General features: G+C 53.1%; 1 protein-coding gene across 3 annotated transcripts in view; it reads left to right on the forward strand.

The window, feature by feature from the left end:
* The window catches only part of NRG2 (neuregulin 2), a 177,348-nt gene that overhangs the window by 133,364 nt on the left and 26,324 nt on the right, over window positions 1-17,660 (forward strand). For all 3 annotated transcript variants that reach the window (XM_046000151.1, XM_046000150.1, XM_046000152.1), the window contains exons 2-3: window positions 7,164-7,335; window positions 12,267-12,385. In XM_046000151.1, coding sequence (XP_045856107.1) covers window positions 7,164-7,335; window positions 12,267-12,385 — 291 coding nt within the window. The remainder of the gene's footprint in view (window positions 1-7,163; window positions 7,336-12,266; window positions 12,386-17,660) is intronic.

Below are 17,660 nucleotides of genomic sequence, written 5' to 3' on the forward strand. Positions count from 1 at the left end.
TGTTCTTGCTGTTGTTATCTTCAGCGGGATGCATGGTGGGGATTCCCTCTCAGACAGATACAGCCTAGATGCCCTGGCTTGGCATCAGGGGATAAGGAAGCAGGAGCCACCAGACACCCCATGGGGAGTCCAGCTTGCGACAACTGTGAAAGTCTGTCTGAAGGTTTACAGGACCTGTCCCCAAGGGAGAGTTTCTGTGGTAGTCTGGGTCATCCTTTAGAGATCTTCCTCATAGTGTTATAGAGCTGCCAAAGGAGAAATCCCCACGACCCCCCTCCAGAGAGCCCTAGTCCTGCTCCTCAGGCAGGCACTGTGCCAGGATAAAGGGAGCTGGATGGCTGAGGAGCTCTTGGGGAGCAGGGGAGCTCAGCAGAGAGGGCTGGGTCTGAGGAGGAGACCTGAGGGGAGGTAAAGGGAGGGTTGCCCAACAGCCACCCAGGCCATCAGCTTGCTGCATGCCCTTCCACCTGTGGGGTAGGAGCAGCCACAGACAAGCAGGGTATCAGTGACAGTCATGGGACCCCCTTCTCGTGTGCACAGATCTTCCTCTTCCTTCTGCTTGACATCTGGCACCTGGGTAATCTCCTGTGTGCTGAGGGGCTTTTGTGAGTCCCTCCTCTGTGTGGGGAAATACAGACCCTCCAGACTGGAGCTCTTCACTTTGGCTACAAAACTGAATTTGTAGAGAAGTTTATTGCAGTCTTGTTAATATTAGATGATGTTAGACCAATTCATTGGAACGATGAGACAGGATATGGACATTAAAATGATTTAGATTTGTATTTCTAGATTCAGAAGAATGTTTATACAATATATTTACTAAAGGATAGGATATAAAACATTTCAGAAAAGTATTGCAGGAGACATTTGAAAATATTGACAGTGTTTCCCTACCCCCTGCCCCCCATGGTAACTGGATTTAAATGTGCTTTTTCTGGACTTGTATAATTTTTCAACAAAAATGTATTTCTTATGTAACAAAACAGTAACAGAGGGGCGCCTGGGTGGCTCAGTGGGTTAAAGCCTCTGCCTTTCGCTCAGGTCATGATCCCAGGGTCCTGGGATCGAGTCCCGCGTCGGGCTCTCTGCTTGGCAGGGAGCCTGCTTCCTCCTCTCTCTCTCTCTGCCTGCCTCTCTCCCTACTTGTGATCTGTCTGTCAAATAATTAAATAAAATCTTAAAAAAAAAAAACAAACAAACACAGTAACAGAGAGGGACAAAGTAAACTCCTTGAGGAGTGGGAGAGGCTGCATCATACATGGCCAGATCATTTCTGTCTGGGACAAAGCACTGAACCCAGCATACAGTAGGCACTCAGTAAATGCATGTCAACTGACTTGCAGTGAACTTCTGCCCACTAGGGTTGATCTAGCTCTTGTTCTGACAAATCCCTCCATCCCGGGAAGCCTGTTCCTCTGCTTGTTTTACCTCTGTCCCAAGACACTCGTGCGGCATGGTACAGTGATCTTCATCCCTCACACTAGCATTGCATTCTGGGTCCTGGGCCATCAAAGAAACCCAGACAATCCCAGACCCAGCTCAGAGAGAGTGCCCCCGCAGAAGTCAAAGAGCTGGCCTGCTCACGTCTTAGGCTCTGTAAGCACCACCTCCACATCCTCGAAGTTCTGCTGTCTGGGGTGTCCCCAGGGGCTGGTACTGGATCCAGGGGCTGGGAGCCACTGCGGGAGAAGCCATGGTGGCTCAGCATGTAAGAATGACCTTAAAATGCACAGAGTAAGGTCAGATCGCTCCCCGACTTTTAAGCCTCTGAGGTCTTCCCACCCCACCTACCAGACCAATCCGGGCCATCCTAGGGAGCTTGTCCGTACCCCTCACATAGAAAGCCTAAAGAGGCTCTGGGCCCAGAAGTGAGGGTGCAGAGGTCTTCTGGGTGTTGTTGTGACTGCAACCTCAAGGGTCTTCTCTTTCTTGGCCCCTGGGCCACTTCCCCTCCCCATCAAGGGACTTGCCTGATGCAAAACAAAAACAAAAAAAAAGGGGCGCCTGGGTGGCTCAGTGGGTTAGGCCACTGCCTTCGGCTCAGGTCATGATCTCAGGGTCCTGGGATCGAGTCCCGCATCGGGCTCTCTGCTTGGCGGGGAGCCTGCTTCTCTCTCTCTCTCTACCTGCCTCTCTGCCTACTTGTGATCTCTCTATGTCAAATAAATAAATAAAATCTTTAAAAAAAAAAAAACCAAAAAAACCCACCAAAACAATAACAAAAACACGCAGCCTATTCTCAGTCCTATTCCCTTTCAAACAGCCTGTGTTTGGCTTTCAGAGAGCTGTGAACTAAGATTTCTGTGAACAGGGACCACGGCTAGACACTGCTAGAGCGGGAGGCATGGTTTTGAGTATCTTAGATGAGTCTCGCGAGGAACTGTTAATAGATGCAAAAGAAGACTTTGTAAAGAACATGGCATGATTCAAATGTATGGTTATTTTTATTTTTTCATCCTTCAGGCCAGTCCTGTTGAATAGGAATATAATGCAACCCAAATATGTAATTTAAACTTTTCTAGTAGGCACGTAAGTAAAAAAAAAAAAAGAAGAAGAAAAAAGGGGTAAAACATCCAGATTTCTTGCCCTGACTCACACAGCTCCACATCTATTACTGGGCCTACCCCTCCAGGCTCCCCTCACACTACCCCTGCCTTCCAGAATCTTCCAGCCACATGAGCCTCTTTTAGCTCTTGAGCTCACCAAGCTCATTCTCACCTCGAGGCCTTTATCCAGCTGCTTATTACTGCCTCATAGTCCCTATTGATCATTTGCTCTTGTCTCTCCTCACTAAAATTCAGGTTCCCTAAGAGCAGGAATCTTATCTGTCTTCTTCACTACTGTATAATCTGGGCCCACAACAATGCCTGGCATGCCGTAGGTTGAATGAATGAACAAATGAGGAACAAGTGAACCAGGTAGGGTTGTTCTCAAGTGAGTGAGGAGACGATCAAGAAATGGCTATCAGGGGCGCCTGGGTGGCTCAGTGGGTTAAAGCCTCTGCCTTCGGCTCAGGTCATGATCTCAGGGTCCTGGGATCGAGCCCCGCATTGGGCTCTCTGCTCCGCAGGGAGCCTGCTTCCTCCTTTCTCTCTGCCTGCCTCTCTGCCTACTTGTGATTTCTGTCTGTCAAATCAATAAAATATTAAAAAAAAAAAAAAAGAAAGAAATGGCTATCAGGTCACACAGAATTCTCCCTAGACAGAGTGTGATCTGAAATGCAGTCCCGGATTTCCCTTTGGTCACAGGAAATGCCTCTGGAGCCCCCTCTCCTCAGGCCACCTAACATGGGCTCATGCCTGTATGTCTGCACTCCCTCCCCATCACTGCCACCATGAGCAGTGGCCCCTGGCTCGGTGTAGAGTATCATACCAGGACTCATGTCAAGAAACAAGGTAGTAGAGTGACCACCATTTCTTCCCCCCTGGTGGGTGGAGGGCAGGAGGCCCTTGACCTGCAAGAAAGGTCAACACTCCCCATGCAGTGGGGTAGGCACCCTAGAACTTGAAAAGAGCTCTGTCCCCAGTTCATGAGGAGGAGGAGACTAGTTGGAGGTCACCAATTAACCAAGAGGTTGTTAAATCACTGGGTGTCGACCCAACTTTAGAGGAAAGCCACCTATGAAGAGGTTTTTGGCTTGGCACCAGTCATTGAGCTGTATATTGACAAGAAGTGCGCGTTCCTTTATGTTATATATGTTTCTAAAGCCCACACACCCAGACCCGCTTTTACAGGTTCTGCTTCAGAACATCTGGATGTTCCAGGCACCTACAGAAATTTTTAAAGCTTCCTTTGTGGTGCTCAGTAGCATCTAAGGTTAAGAACTATTGATAAGGAGGGGCGCCTGGGTGGCTCAGCTGGTTAAGCGGCTGCCTTTGGCTCAGGTCATGATCCCAAGGTCCTGGGATCGAGCCCCACATCTGGCTCCTTGCTCCGCAGGGAGCCTGCTTCTCCCTCTGCCTGCTTGTGCTTGCTCTTGTTCTGATAAATGAAATCTTAAAAAAACAAACAAAAAGAACTATTGTAAGGAGTGACTAGGGACCTCAGAGCAAGCAAATGAAGGAGAGGGTGGTGTAGGTAAGGGGCAAGGATACTGACGCAGGACGTCAGTCACACTTAGGTTAATACACATAAAACCTCTGGGTGTCCAAAAACATACCCCCGAATCAGCATTAAAAACTGTAAGCAGCAGGTAATTGGGGAAAATATAGAGAGCAGAAGGTTAGTAGCCTTAATATTTACCAAAAAAAAAAAAAACCCTTACGGATCACTAAGATGAGCACCCAGTAGATAAACAGCACAGACATGAACAGACAGTTCAAATAGAAGAAATACAATGAGCCAATACATTTATGAAAAGTGGTCAGCCTCCCCAGGAATCAAATAAACGCAAACTACAACAACAAAGAGACGTTATCTTTTGCCTAGCTAATTGGTGAAGATTAAATATGTGATAACACCTCATGTTAGTGAGGGTGTGGAAAAAACAGGCACTGCCATTCACTGGTGGGAGTGCAGACTGGTGCAACCTTTTCCAGAAGGCAATTTGGCACCGCTTAAAGCTAAGGAAGATCGCATGCCCTTTTGATGCAGCCATTCCCCTTTTAGGAAGAGTGCCCTAGGAAATTATTGTGGATGGTAATAAACAGTAATAGCTAACCTTTGTTAAATGCTCTGTGCAAGCCAGACTTTACGTGCGTTGTCTCGTGCACTGCTCACAGCCGTACTCCCGTGAGAGAGGAGCTATTATTATCACCAGTATTTCCCAGGTGAGGAAACAGAGGCACAGAAGGATTAGGTCAGTGACCTGAGGACACTAAGCTAATGAGTAGCAAAGCCTGGATTTGAATCTGGGTGGTCTGAGTCAAGAGCCACACTGCCCATCCGGCAGCACACGCCGGATATGTGCGAAGGGTGAGCCCTGCGTGCACACGACAGGCACACTGCATATATATGCTGGGCAGGGCTGGGCCCGTTTGCAATGAGGTGGCAGTGGGAAGAAAACACGCTGAATACGCAGGATTGGAATTGGTTCTGTCAATTGGTTCTGTTTCTGGGGTTGATAAAGGAGTAGGATGCAACCATGAAAAATAAGAAAATTGTGTGTGTGTGAACACTTGAGGCTTATGAATATACATAGAAGGTCTCTGAAATGATAGAAATGCAACTGATAATATCAGTTGCCTCCTGCAAAGGCCCCCGTGCGACTGTGGTCAGAAGTTAGAGGGAGACTTGTTTCTCAAGCCTTATACCCTTCTTAGACCTACTTCTTGAATTTTGAATTCTGTGAAGATATTATCGGAAGGTGTATTTATGTGTACTGACACCCATAAGTTATGTTACAGAGCTAATCCACGTGACTATTTCCTTGAAATGCTACCACAGCTTCTGAGGAAATCTGTGGAAATCTGAGGAAAAAAGTTCTAAGACCCTTGCTTGGGGAATCATCAGCGATGATACGTCTTTAACTCTGTTCCCCACCCATTCCCCAAACTGGTTTGCTCATGGAACCCTTTTCTCAAGTAACGTCTATTATCATCTCTCTGGATATTCACGTCCTATAGAATTTGGTTTGGGAAATGCTGCCATTACTTGTTAATGCCAAGCTCAAAGGCTTACATTTCTTTCATTAAACAAAAGAAACGTGTTACCGACGCTGACCCCTTTATTTACACTGCATGCGTACGTGTGTGTACCTTACTTCTGAGTACCAGGATGGTGGATGATTTTGTTTTCTTTTATCCGTCTGTATTTTTAAAATTTTTTCTAAAATGAACAAAATCCTTTCACAAGCACTGTGTAATGTCATGTTTGAAGCTTCTGGAGCCCTTTCTCATCTGCTCTCGCCACCCGAGCACCCCACTCCCATCTCCTGCCTGCTTATGAGCAGCCGTTCAGGGGTAGGTTCAGGGTGGGAGCTCTAGCCAAAGCCAGGCCCTCTTGGCTGCCTTCATCCAGAGTTGGCCGAGACGGGACCATTCGGCCCCCAGACAGCTCCCTGGCCCAACAGACCCTGGTTTCTGCTATTGGAGGAATTTCAGTTATGTCCTCTGTTCCCCAAAAAGAGACACAGGCTGCAAAAGCAGACACAGCCCACTCTGAGCCTGACGCGTTGCAAACGCAGATACCTGGGCTTCAGTCCCAGCTCTGTGGCTGCCTGGCTGCCTGGCTATGTGACCTGGGGCAAGTTTCTTAACCTCTCTGAGTCTCATCTTCCCCATCGATGTCTGCAATGACCCTTGCCTCACAGAGCTTAGGGACTGAATGAGAGCATGCAGAAGGCATTGTGTAATCTACAAAGGACTGTCCTGGTGGAAATTATTACATACCTCAGCAGGGAACACAGGCTGGCCCTTACCTTTCTGAGAACAGAGAACTTCCCCCACCCCCCTTTTTTAGGTTATTGTGGGGAGGGGAGTGAGGAGATGAGGCATGGGAGATCTGGACAAGAAGAAATAGAATCCTGTGTAAGAAAAGTAGGAGAAGCCTCTCAGCTTGGCATTTGCAGGCCTGCAGCCCTAGTTGGGCTGGTGTCCCCCCGGGGGAGCCCCAGGACTTGTCCCCCAGACACCTGCTCACCTGCCTTCCTATCCCTTCTAGCACCTTAGCATCCTTCCGCTCTTAGCTCAGGCCACTCTTCCCCCAGCCTGCATTGGGGTTGCTCCTCTAGGTTTCAGCACCTCCAGGCCTCCGTGTACCATGCTATGATGTTAGTACCAGATTGTAGCTCTCCAGCCACTCTGAACTTTCTGGGGACAGGAACTCTGTCCTCTTGGTCCTCCTGTGTCCTTCAGGCCCAACATAGGCCTGGGCGTCTGGGATAGGAGTTAGAGCATGAGCCCCAAAGTCAAGAGCACCTGGGTTTGAATCCCAGCGCACCCTGAGAAAGTGGCTGCACCATTCCGAGGCTCAGTTTTCCCCATCTGTAAAGGGGTTTCATTCCTGCAGTGAGGCCATGGGTTTTTTTCATAAGCTAATGTATATAAAGCTCCTAGTGTCATTCCAGGCATGAAGGAAGCCCCATAGGTCATAGCCACACTGACATCATTGCAGACCCTCTGTGACTGCTGACTGAAGCCGGAAATAACCCCATGCCCTCCCATTGCACACGCCTGGCAATGCGCCCTATGACCATACTGACCTTCCTGCCTTGTTCCCCACAGCCACCCGGCCCAAGCTGAAGAAGATGAAAAGCCAGACAGGGCAGGTGGGTGAGAAGCAGTCACTGAAGTGCGAGGCCGCAGCAGGTAACCCTCAGCCCTCCTACCGCTGGTTCAAGGATGGCAAGGAGCTCAACCGCAGCCGCGACATTCGCATCAAGTACGGCAATGGCAGGTGAGGAACGCACCTCCCTCCCTCCTCCCTGAAAAGGGGGGGCTAGTTCCCGTCCCCCTTCCTCACCACATCCATTCCTCCCTGCAGCCCTGGGTCCCTTTGGTTATGGCGGCCCAGTGTCCTGCAGAATATAGATGCTTAATGGGAAGGTCTCTGGATGGTTGAAGGCAATTTGATCAAATACAGCCTTCCCTGTGGAAGTCCCCTCTTGGCCCTAAAACTTCTCAAAGGATCTGCCTCAGGGCCTAAAAGCCCACCATTTGGCAATGTTTGGTGGGAGATGACTCCAGGATGCATCTGGGAAGTCAGGAGCGAGGACTTCAGCCTTCCTCTACCACCAACTCTCTCTCATCACTTCCCTTATAAAAGCGTTCCCTCCCATCCCGGTGCCTGTCCCTCCCCCAGCTGCTGCCTGTCCCGCTTCTCCCCTCCACCATCACACAGGGTCTGCTGACTCCTCCCTGTCGTCATCCACGGCTCTCTGCCCTGCTGGCCTCTGCCCTTAATGACACCCCTCCGCTGCCCGTGGCTGTGGCTCTTGAGAGACCCTGGCAACCTCAGAGCTTCATAGCCCTGGGCCTGCAGGCCTCTCTGCAGCCACTGGCCTGGGGCCACCGTCTCTGTGTCCCCTCCCCTCTTCTGGACCTTTTATGCCTGTAACCACTCCATCAGTGCTAGAACTTTCCTGTCTCGGGGGCTTCCCTCCTCTCCTCCCTCCCTCTCCACTTTGTGGGTGATTTCACCCTCTTCTAGCTGATAAGATTGTCTTTAGTGCTGCCAGCTAAGCGCTAGCTCCCGGTGGGGATATGCCCCCAGACAGCTCTGACCCATATGCCCCAGTCTAGCCTCTCCCCAGCATGCTTTCTAGCCCTGCCACGCCTTCCTGTCTCCCCTCTTGGCAGTGGCAGAACCAGACCGCCTGCACCCGAGACATCCCTGCCGGCAGGAGACACCCTCTGCCCCGCATGTTCTCATCTGCCCTCCTGCCTCCAGCTGCTTTTCCTCCGCTGTCCCACTCTTGGCCATCCCCACTCTTCCTGGGCCTCGGGTCCCTTTGTGAGTCCGCGGTATGTCACATGTGCACATGGGACATCAGCTGCAGGCCAGGCCGTCTGCCAGGGGCTGGGCTTACCCCTGAAACCACACTTGGTCCCTTCCCTTCCCTCACAGAGCTTCTAGTCTAGCTTATAGATACAATACAGAAGGTAGTAGAGGCCTCCGCCCTTTAAAAAAAAAAAAAAAAAAAGTGCCTTATCCACCCAGTTTTGCTGACAGTTCTAGAGGCCTGCCGGCCCCTGTGATCCTGGCAGGGGAGATCTTTCTTACGTAGACGCATATCCCCTCTTCCTCTCCTGAGTCACTGCCATGTTGTTCCCCAATCCCTCAGTGCTCCTGATCCCTGGTCTGTTCCTGTCACCATCCCAGACTTGGGCCCAAGCTGTTCCCCATGCTGGCAGTTCCCTGCTCCTTGTCGCTAGCAAAGCTCTCCAGGCCCAGATTAAATGTATTCTCTGGAACACCTTCCTGAACCCTCTAGACAGCTCTTATGGTCCCTTCTCATGGTGCCTTGGACATGGTTTCGTTGCATTTTGGGGGAGGTTGTCTGTCCCTGGAGCACGAGAGCATTTCAGAGGCTGGATGCCGCCCCTGTACACCCTCCCGCCCTGTGCGGCCTGGCAGACATCTGCATTCAGTGTTGAATTAATGATTCTCTTCTCCTGGGTATAGGGTAACACTGGGACTACACAGGGCACCCTCCTTGGGTTGACCTAGACTTTGAGGATGCCCTGTGTAGGCACCTGTGTAGGTTGACCTAGACCAGTTGCTGTCCTGGTCAAGCCTCAGTCTCACCTGACAAATGGGTTACCCAGTCCAGAAACAGGGCCTGGTCAGGTCTTTCTGTCCTGGGTATTGGGGATCCCTAAGAGCCTGGAGTGTCCTCCTGCCCTCTGCCTATTAGGGCCTGGTCCCATTTGCTGCAACCCTGAAACTTCCTCGATCCACCTATCCCGCCCTTGGTTTCCCAGCAGTGAGTTGACGGGGTGGACAAGTGAGCCATGATGGAGAAATTCGGATTCCCTTGCTGCGGCCCAGAGGGCTGCCACCTCCACACACACACTTTGCCTGGCTCGGCAGGTGCTGGCGAAATCTTCTTTCCTTCCACCCACGCTACAGCTTGCTCTCCGGCCAGCCTAGCACTCCATCTGCCTGGCCACACTCCGTCTTGACCTGACCCTCGGTCTGCCGAGGCCGCCTCCCCCAATAGGGGCTGCTGTTTCCTGGGGCCGCCACACTGAGGTATCTCGCCCAAGCCACCCCGTGCCAGAAGAGAACCAGCAGCCCCAAGCCCCAGGTGCGGGGCCCTCCCCTGCAGAACCACATGTTCCCTTGTTTATGAGGGGCAAGCTGGAACAGGCCCCTCAGGCAGGCAGCGGGAGGTAGGCCCCAAGGAAAATGCACGGACTGGCAGAGGATGCAGCTGCCCAGATGCCACCCCTGCCAGCGGGAACCTGGCTGAGGAAGCTGGGGAGGGGCAGCCATCGCGGGGCCAGGCCTGGGTCAGTGTGGCAAGCGGGCATCAGGCCCACCAGGAGGGTGGGAGAGAGTCCCGGACCCTCAGGCTTTCCAACCAAAGCTAGGAGTGAAAAGAGAAGGTAGCAGCCCCCACTCCTTCAGGCCTGAGAGTCCCAGAGAGCCCCTTCCCTACAGCTCTGACCCCAGGACCTCTTCTGCAGGTCTGGGCCCCCCTCCCTGGCACTGGCCAGATCACCACCTGGCTGAGAAACAAAGGTGCCTACAGCCGGCAGACCGGGGCCCCATGGTTTCTGTCCACTCTCACCCCTTGCCAGCTCCTCAGAGGAGAGGGCCTCTCCCCAAGCCCTGGACCGACTTTCCACGGGTCTCACACACCATAGGTGGGAACACCTTCCTTCCATTTCCAGCCTTTATCCCTCCAGATATCTGCAAGCCTAACTCCACCTTTCCTGCTACCTGGGATGTGCTATAAGGGGAGCACCTGTGAATTCAGCTGTGGGTGACAAGGGTGGCTCTGTGACCCCTCCCTTGACCCTGCGACCCTCAGGTGGTCCCCTGCTCTTAGCTCATCTAGTGATGAGAACTGCTGGCCAAGAAGTGAGAGAAGCCTAGTCCTGGGGCCGCCTGGCTTCGTGGCATCAGATTAGGCTGAAGCCAGGAAGGAGATGCTGTTTTAGCCAGAGGAACCTCCGGGAATCTGTTTAATGAGGAGAATAAACTTGAATTGATAGAAGAGGGTTGGGGACAAACACCAGCAGGTCAAGGAGACAGAGACTGGCTTGTGCTGGGGAGGGCTGAAGGGACGCAGCAGTCAGACAGCTGTGGCTAAAACATCAGTGAAGACATCGCCAGAGCAACAGGGCCTATTGATAAGAGCACCCCATGGACAGTCCTTTGGAGGATTTTGGAGTGAGGAGGTCTGGGAAGAGCCCCCCACCCTGCCCCGAGGCAGCAGTGAGCCCAGGAAACAGGTTCCCAAAGCACAGCCCCAGTGGGGATGGGGGGCAGTCCTCTGGCTCCCACACCCACAGCACCGCCTTGCCTCCCCTGTCCTTCCCTCCTGTCAGTGTCACGGCTCTATTTTTCGTCCCTGGGCTTAGGGCAGCAGCAGCTGGACTACCCTACCTCCTGTTCCACCACCCCCCCAACACACTACACATATTCTGGGAATCTGGTGTCTTCATTTGGGACTAGAAAGAGGAGGTTACATCATGTAAAGAAATTTTCATGCTACTTCTTGTTCCCCCTGGGGCCCAGGCTTGGGTACTAAGATTTATCCAGAGCTCAGAGGGGCCCCTGAATAGCACTGGGGCAGAGGGAAGGATGGGAGGTGTGAATAGACCCCTCACAGGCCAGGCATCCCGGGGCAGGTACAGAGAATCCCTGGGAGGGAAGGAGAGGACTGGCAGGGTCTTTGCAAAGAAGAGAGGAACTAGGGCCTGGTGCCCTAGAGTCACTTACAGTCCAGAGTCCCTACCCAGGTCTGGCCCTGCAACTCTCAGCATGCAGGGACAGGGTGCAAAGCCCTTTGTGGAGGGGGCTAGGCCCCCAGCCTCTGGCCCTGGAGATGGGCCCCTGAGGGGCCCATGTCCTCACCAACTCCAGCTCCTCATCCACCTCTGCTTCTGCCTTGCCAGGTCCCCTTGCACAAGTCCAGAAGCCGCTTTAGGACTGTTTTCCCATCTGTACTGCCTGTCCATCTCCAGGTTAGCCAGGAGGGTCAAGTCAGGCCATCTGGAGCAGGAGCTATTTGTTTCCCTGAGGGATCCAAGCTTCCAGCACACAGAAAGCAGAAGCTAAAGCCCCTGGGAGAAGCCACAGAGTACCCCGAGTGGCAGGGCTAAGGTAAAGGACGGGGAGCGACAGGTTGGAACTAGGAGGCTGGGCATAGGTGACGTGGGAGCCCGTTAGCTCAGGGGCCCTGCCCAGGTCCCTGGGAACAGGCCTTCCGATCTACAGCGGCAGACTGCCCCTCCGAAGGGAAGGCTGAGGTAACTGGTGAGGCAGTGGCTGCCCTGTTTTGAGGGGGACACTGGGCCTGGGGAGGGACGCTGAAAGGAGAGACGTAGCCACATGACTTCCTTAAGAGGCCCCCACTTTCATCCCCCCCCGAAAAAGGCTCCAAAGAAGGTCCAGCCCTGGAAAAGTGGACAGGAGGATTCACAGATGAAGAACATACGTGCAGCTTCTAGCTCTACCCCATGCTCTCCTGAGCCCTCCAGGTCTCCCTCCAGCTCAGGGGACTCAGCATTCCACCTGGAGCCCAAAATCTACTTCCGATCCCCCTCTGCACAGCCGCTGTGGCTCTATGGGGAGAGGTGACCGCTGGAGAGCCCCAGCCAGCCTGGGCCTTGGCTCACGTACTCTTCCCCCTCTCTCATCCCCTCCCTAACCAGAAAGAACTCACGACTACAGTTCAACAAGGTGAAGGTGGAGGACGCTGGGGAGTATGTCTGCGAGGCTGAGAACATCCTGGGGAAGGACACGGTCCGTGGCCGGCTCCACGTCAACAGCGGTAGGTGGCCCCCCAACAAAGGGAGGGGTTCTGCAGGGCTTTGGTTCGGCAGGCCTGTTGCCCCCCAGCCCTTGGGAGGCCCGCACATGATCTGTCTTGCACTTGACTCCTCTCCCTCCTTCTGCTGCCATATCAAGCCCCGAGATCTGGGCCGATTCAGAGAAATGCAGTCGAAGCATAAATGTTTAGCTTTGTTATCTGGGCCTGGAAGAGCCGCCAGCTCTCATTTTAAATATCCTGAAAACTAAATATTTTGAAATCAAGAGGTGGGGGTGGGGGACGGATATTTTTAGAAGGCAATTATGGGAGGCTGGGCTGCCAAGAGCGAGGCTCCAGGGAAAGGCAGGCCCTGGGCGTGTGGGAGCTGACTGCCTGTTGCTTCCCTGGGCACCGGGGTGCAGGCAGCTGTCTCCCTGGAGCCATGGCCAGGAGGCGGGGCTGTGTCGGCCCCTGCGGGCAGCCTCGTTCAGGGACAGCAGACCCTTCTCCCAGACTGGCTTCTCCCTTAAGAACATGCAAAGTCTGAAGCCCACGGCACCCACAGCACCCCTAGCTCCCCACCCCAACCATGGCAGCCCCAGTGTCGGAGGCAAGCAGGCTGCTTTCCCTTGGCTGGAATGTGCCCAGAGCTGCCTGTCCTCAGGCTGCACGCCTCCACTCCAGCCCGGGAACTCCAAAGCCCACAGATTGCTTTCCTCTTCCCAACACCCACACATTGAGCATACCGTTTTGGCTACCTGGTTCTTTGGGTTCACTTCCAGTCCTGCCCCGTCACTCTGATGCTGCAGCTGCCTTCGCCTGCCTGAACTTCTACCAGACAGCCCTCCAGGACTCCCGCAATCCTGCATTATCTAAGGAGAATGTGGGAGTTCCCTGCCCCGGGACCCTTAGTGCAAAACCTGGGGCAGACCCTGTCTGTTCTGTACTGGGAGGGGTCTCTGTGTTCTCCCAGCCCCTTAGGCTCCTCGTCTGCCTTGCCACCCTGTCTTAAAGGTCCAAGCCTCCAAATCCTGGTCTGCCTTCTTTCTGGATCTTTCTCACATCTATACCTCCCACTCCAACCCTACCTCAGAGACAACCCAGCCCAGGTTTCAGCTCTATTTACCTAACCCAGAGCAATGGCCTCTTTTAAGGTGCTTTCGTCTTGTCATGCCCTTACCCAGGGACACCACAAAACAAGGACTTCATCCCACTGCCCAGAGCCCACCAGTGTGGCCCTAACGATCTTTCCAGCCCTGTGTCAGTCCCGTAGAGTCTGTTCTCACCCTTCCTCTCATGCCATCTCTCCCAGGCTGCCATCCTCCCTGACCCCTCCATCCCACCACAGTGTCATTCCCAGCTCAGGTCTGGCTCCCAGGCCACTGCTTGGCCAACTGCAGTCTTGCATACTTCCTGAATTCTATTCGATTGGTCTTCACATCTCATCCTGTTGCTGCACTTTCTGTGCAAGTGTGATTTGCACAGTGGAAATTGTGGAAATTTCCGCACTGTGGAAATTCCGCAGTGGAATTATGAGCCAGGACCAGGGAGAGCGGCGATGATGTCTTCTCCGCAGGACTTCGTGAGAGCTGCTGTTGACTCAGAGCAGGCTCCATGCCACATTCTATGCATCTCTCGAGCCCTGACAGACCCAGGGTGTAGCTCATAGTTTAGGAGACTGAAGCTCAAAGAGCTTCATTCTGCCACACGTCTAAGTGATGATTAAGCAGAGATCTATACAATGTAAAAGTAGTTAGCAAACACTGAGACCACAAGCTCTGGGGGGCTGTGTCTCACCTGATTGCCACTGTAGCTCAGGGCCTAACACAGTGCCTGGCTCATAGTAGGCACTTGGTAAATAATACAGAAAAGGACTCAAAACCCACTCCAAGGCCTTTACTGACTCCCGCAGGCCCCAGGGGACTACCTGGGCACCCCCTCCCCATTCCTCCCCACCTGTTCCAAGCCCAGGAAAATGGACCATGCTAGGGGGCCAGCACCTATCACCTCCGGCCATAGTGGGCAGACATTCTTAGATCCACTTTGGGCTTGAGTTTGTTTAATTCAAGATTTTTCTTGGTTAGAACAGAGTGGGGGAGCACCCACTCAGTCGGTAGAACATGTAACTCTTGATTCTCAGGGTCGTGAGTTTGTTGGGGGTAGAGATCACTTAATAATTAAAAAAAAAAACCTGACAAGACCCCCAACTTAAAACTACCTTAAGGAATGTATGTATTGGTTTATAGAATGGAGAAATCCAGAGGTAGAACCGGGCCCAGACACAACAGAATCCACATGGTCTGTTGTCCTCATTCTCTCCTTCTGTAAAATGGACTTCTCCCATGTTTGGGGAGCAGATAGGGAAGAAGAGGCCATGGCCTCAGATGGCTCCATGTTTTACATCATCCCTGTCTCCCACCCAGGGAAAAGGAGACAGCTTTTTTCTGCTTCACTGACTTGATCCATGGATCCTGCGGGGTTCATGGGCCCCACTCAACCCAGTCACTGGCCTCAGGGGACTAGGGGAGCATCCTGCCAGGCTTGTATGTGTGCAGGGGCGTGGGGGATAGAGAGGCAGAGCCCGTGACTGATGAGGCAGAGTAGCAGCCTCACTCCCATGCTGGGCTTGGGGAAAGAGGCTGGAGAGCATTGGAAGACCCCTCAGATAGGCCGCAGCTTGGCACCATGCGGGAGCTCCTGTCTGCCCTCAGCAGCCCATGTTCTGGCCAGTTAGGCAGGTGGCCAGTGGAGGTTTGCATTGGGCCCCCGAGGGCTGCCCCCAGGGTTCCTTGCCTCTCCTCCCTCCAGCTCTGCATGAGAGCAGCAGGGCCAAGCCACAGACTCCAGAGCTCTGGTCTCTTCCGAGCTCTGCAAACCTGGGAGACCTCCTTTACCTGGCTTGTTCTCCCTTTCCCCAGCTGAGGCTGAGCTAAATGATCTCTAGACTAGACTCTTCCCCCAAGAAAATTCTGGGATTCTGAGTGTGATGTTGAGGTGGACATACTGTGCACCTAGCCCCCCCCCCCCACCGACACACACCCCACCTCTTCTGTTGCCCTGTTGAGTCGGTGGCAGGCCCCTATCCTTGACATGGGTCAAGGAACAGGGCCACCGTGGGAGATCAGGACACCCCCGTTGGCGGGGGTGGGGAGGGAGCGTTTCCACCGGCAGAGATGCCCAGCCTCCTTGTTTACCCATGGAGCCCAGAAGACTCGCAGCGACCACACCCTGGGGAGGAGGTGGAGGGTGGTAGCGGGCAGCTGTGCCTGCCCCCCATGACTCATCCCGAGGTCGCTTGGCTTGGCCCGCCCAGGCCCCGGGGAAGCTGGGGCTACAACACTGGGGCGGCCAGCAGAGGGCATGGGAGGACACCTCGAGGGAGCAGTGGCCGCGCTGGGGAGTGGTGGGGGCGGGGGGGGGGGGGACGACAGCGCCTCACTGTGACCCTTGGCGGCCTGCTTTGGTTCTGTTCCTGAGGAGCCTGAGGCTCCTTCCCTGAATCAGAGCAGACCCTCCTTGCAGTCACAGCTCTGGCAGCTCATGAGACACTGCCCCCCTGATTGCCCGGGAGGAGGAGTCAGCAGAGTTTGCAGTGCTTTGAATAAAACAATCAGTTTGGTCCAGCGCACCTCGGACTTAGCGAAATCAGCTGCCTCATCCCCAGCTGAAAGAGAACTTGGGAGCGTCCCGAGGTGGCCGTCCCAGGCCCCAGATGTCCAGTTGGACTTCCCTTCACCCCAGAGAGGAGGCAGATTTGACCTGGGGTGTCACAGGACCCCAGAAGCCCTGCAGAGGCTTCTGGGCCTGTCCCTCACCTGGGGGCTTAGAGACACTCACTGTTTCGTCACACATACACACCTGCTCTCTCGCTCACCTATTCAGCAAGGCCTTACCCAGAAAGACCCGGTTCAGAGCTCTGGGGAGTCATATAGCCTAAGCTCCCAGCAAAGTCTCTCAAAGTTCCTGGCAGGACGCCCAAACCCAAAGCATCTGCCTGTTCTGACCCATGAAAGAGGAAAGGCAGCTTTACCCACAGGAAAGCGGGCATACTGGGCAGGTGGCTGGGAGCCTTGATGAAGGGAGATCCCTTGATCGGGGCCTCGAAACAGAAGCGGAGGTTCCTCCCTGAGCTGTGGGTAGCTGTTGTAGCTGCCAGCAGCAGGGAGAGTGTCCCCTGGCCATCAGCTCCCCTCCTGGCCCTTCCCCCCCCAGAACCTCGAAAAGTTCTCGACCACCAGGATGCTAATGGCTGGTAGAGGCCACCTGTACCCTGCCAGGTGTTTTTAATTTTAATTCCAACGCAATTAACATGCATTCTATCAGTTTCAGGTGTACAGTAGAGGGAGTCAACAATTCTTTCCCTTACCCTGTGCTCACAAATGTGCTGCTTCTCATCCCCTTCATTTATTTCACCAATCCACCCATCTACCTCCCCTCTGGTCACCATCTGTTCTCTAGAGTTAAGAGATTTCTGGGTTTTCTTTTTCTTTGTTCCTTAAATCCCTCAGAGGAGTGAAACCATATGGTATTTGTCTTTCTCTGGTTGTCTTATTTCACTTGGTATTCCCTCTAGGTCCATCTAAGTTGCAAAGGACAAGATTTTGTTATTTTTTATGGCTGAGTAATATTCCATTCCATATCCCATCTTCTTTATCCATTCATCTATGGATGGAGACTTGGGTTGCTTCCATAGCTTGGCTATTATAAATAATGCTGCAATAAACACAAGGGTACACACATCTTTTTGAACTAGTGTTTTCATATTTGGGGCTAAATATCCAGTAGTGGAATTACTGCATCATAAGAAAATTCTATTTTTAATATTTTCATACTATTTTCCACAGCAGCTGCCCCAGTTTATAGTCCCACCAACAGTGCATTTCTTCTCAACCTCACCAACACACGTTGTTCCTTATGTTTTTTATTTTAGCCATTCTTCCAGACACTTTTGAAGATTTCTTTGAGAGAGACGGATAGTGAGAGAGAGCACAAGTGGGGAGAGGGGACAGAGGGAGAAGCAGGCACCCCACTGAGCAGGGAGCCCATCCCAGGGCTCAATTCCAGTACCCACACTTTTTGCCTTTCTGGGCCCTGGCCAAGTCCCCACGAGGACACGGCTCTGGGCAGCACAGGCTGGACATCCCACCCAAAGGCCCATCTTCCTTCAAGAGTCGTCCCCTGGTCCCAAGGCCTCCATGAGCACAGACATGTGCGTGGACAGGGTCACGTGTATAGCTGTGGTGCCGGCTGCCGTCCTCTCTGCTGTCCACTGCTCACTCAGCATGGCCGGGGGCAA

This window comes from Meles meles, chromosome 3 (genome assembly GCF_922984935.1).
Source record: "Meles meles chromosome 3, mMelMel3.1 paternal haplotype, whole genome shotgun sequence".
NCBI lineage: Eukaryota > Metazoa > Chordata > Mammalia > Carnivora > Mustelidae > Meles > Meles meles.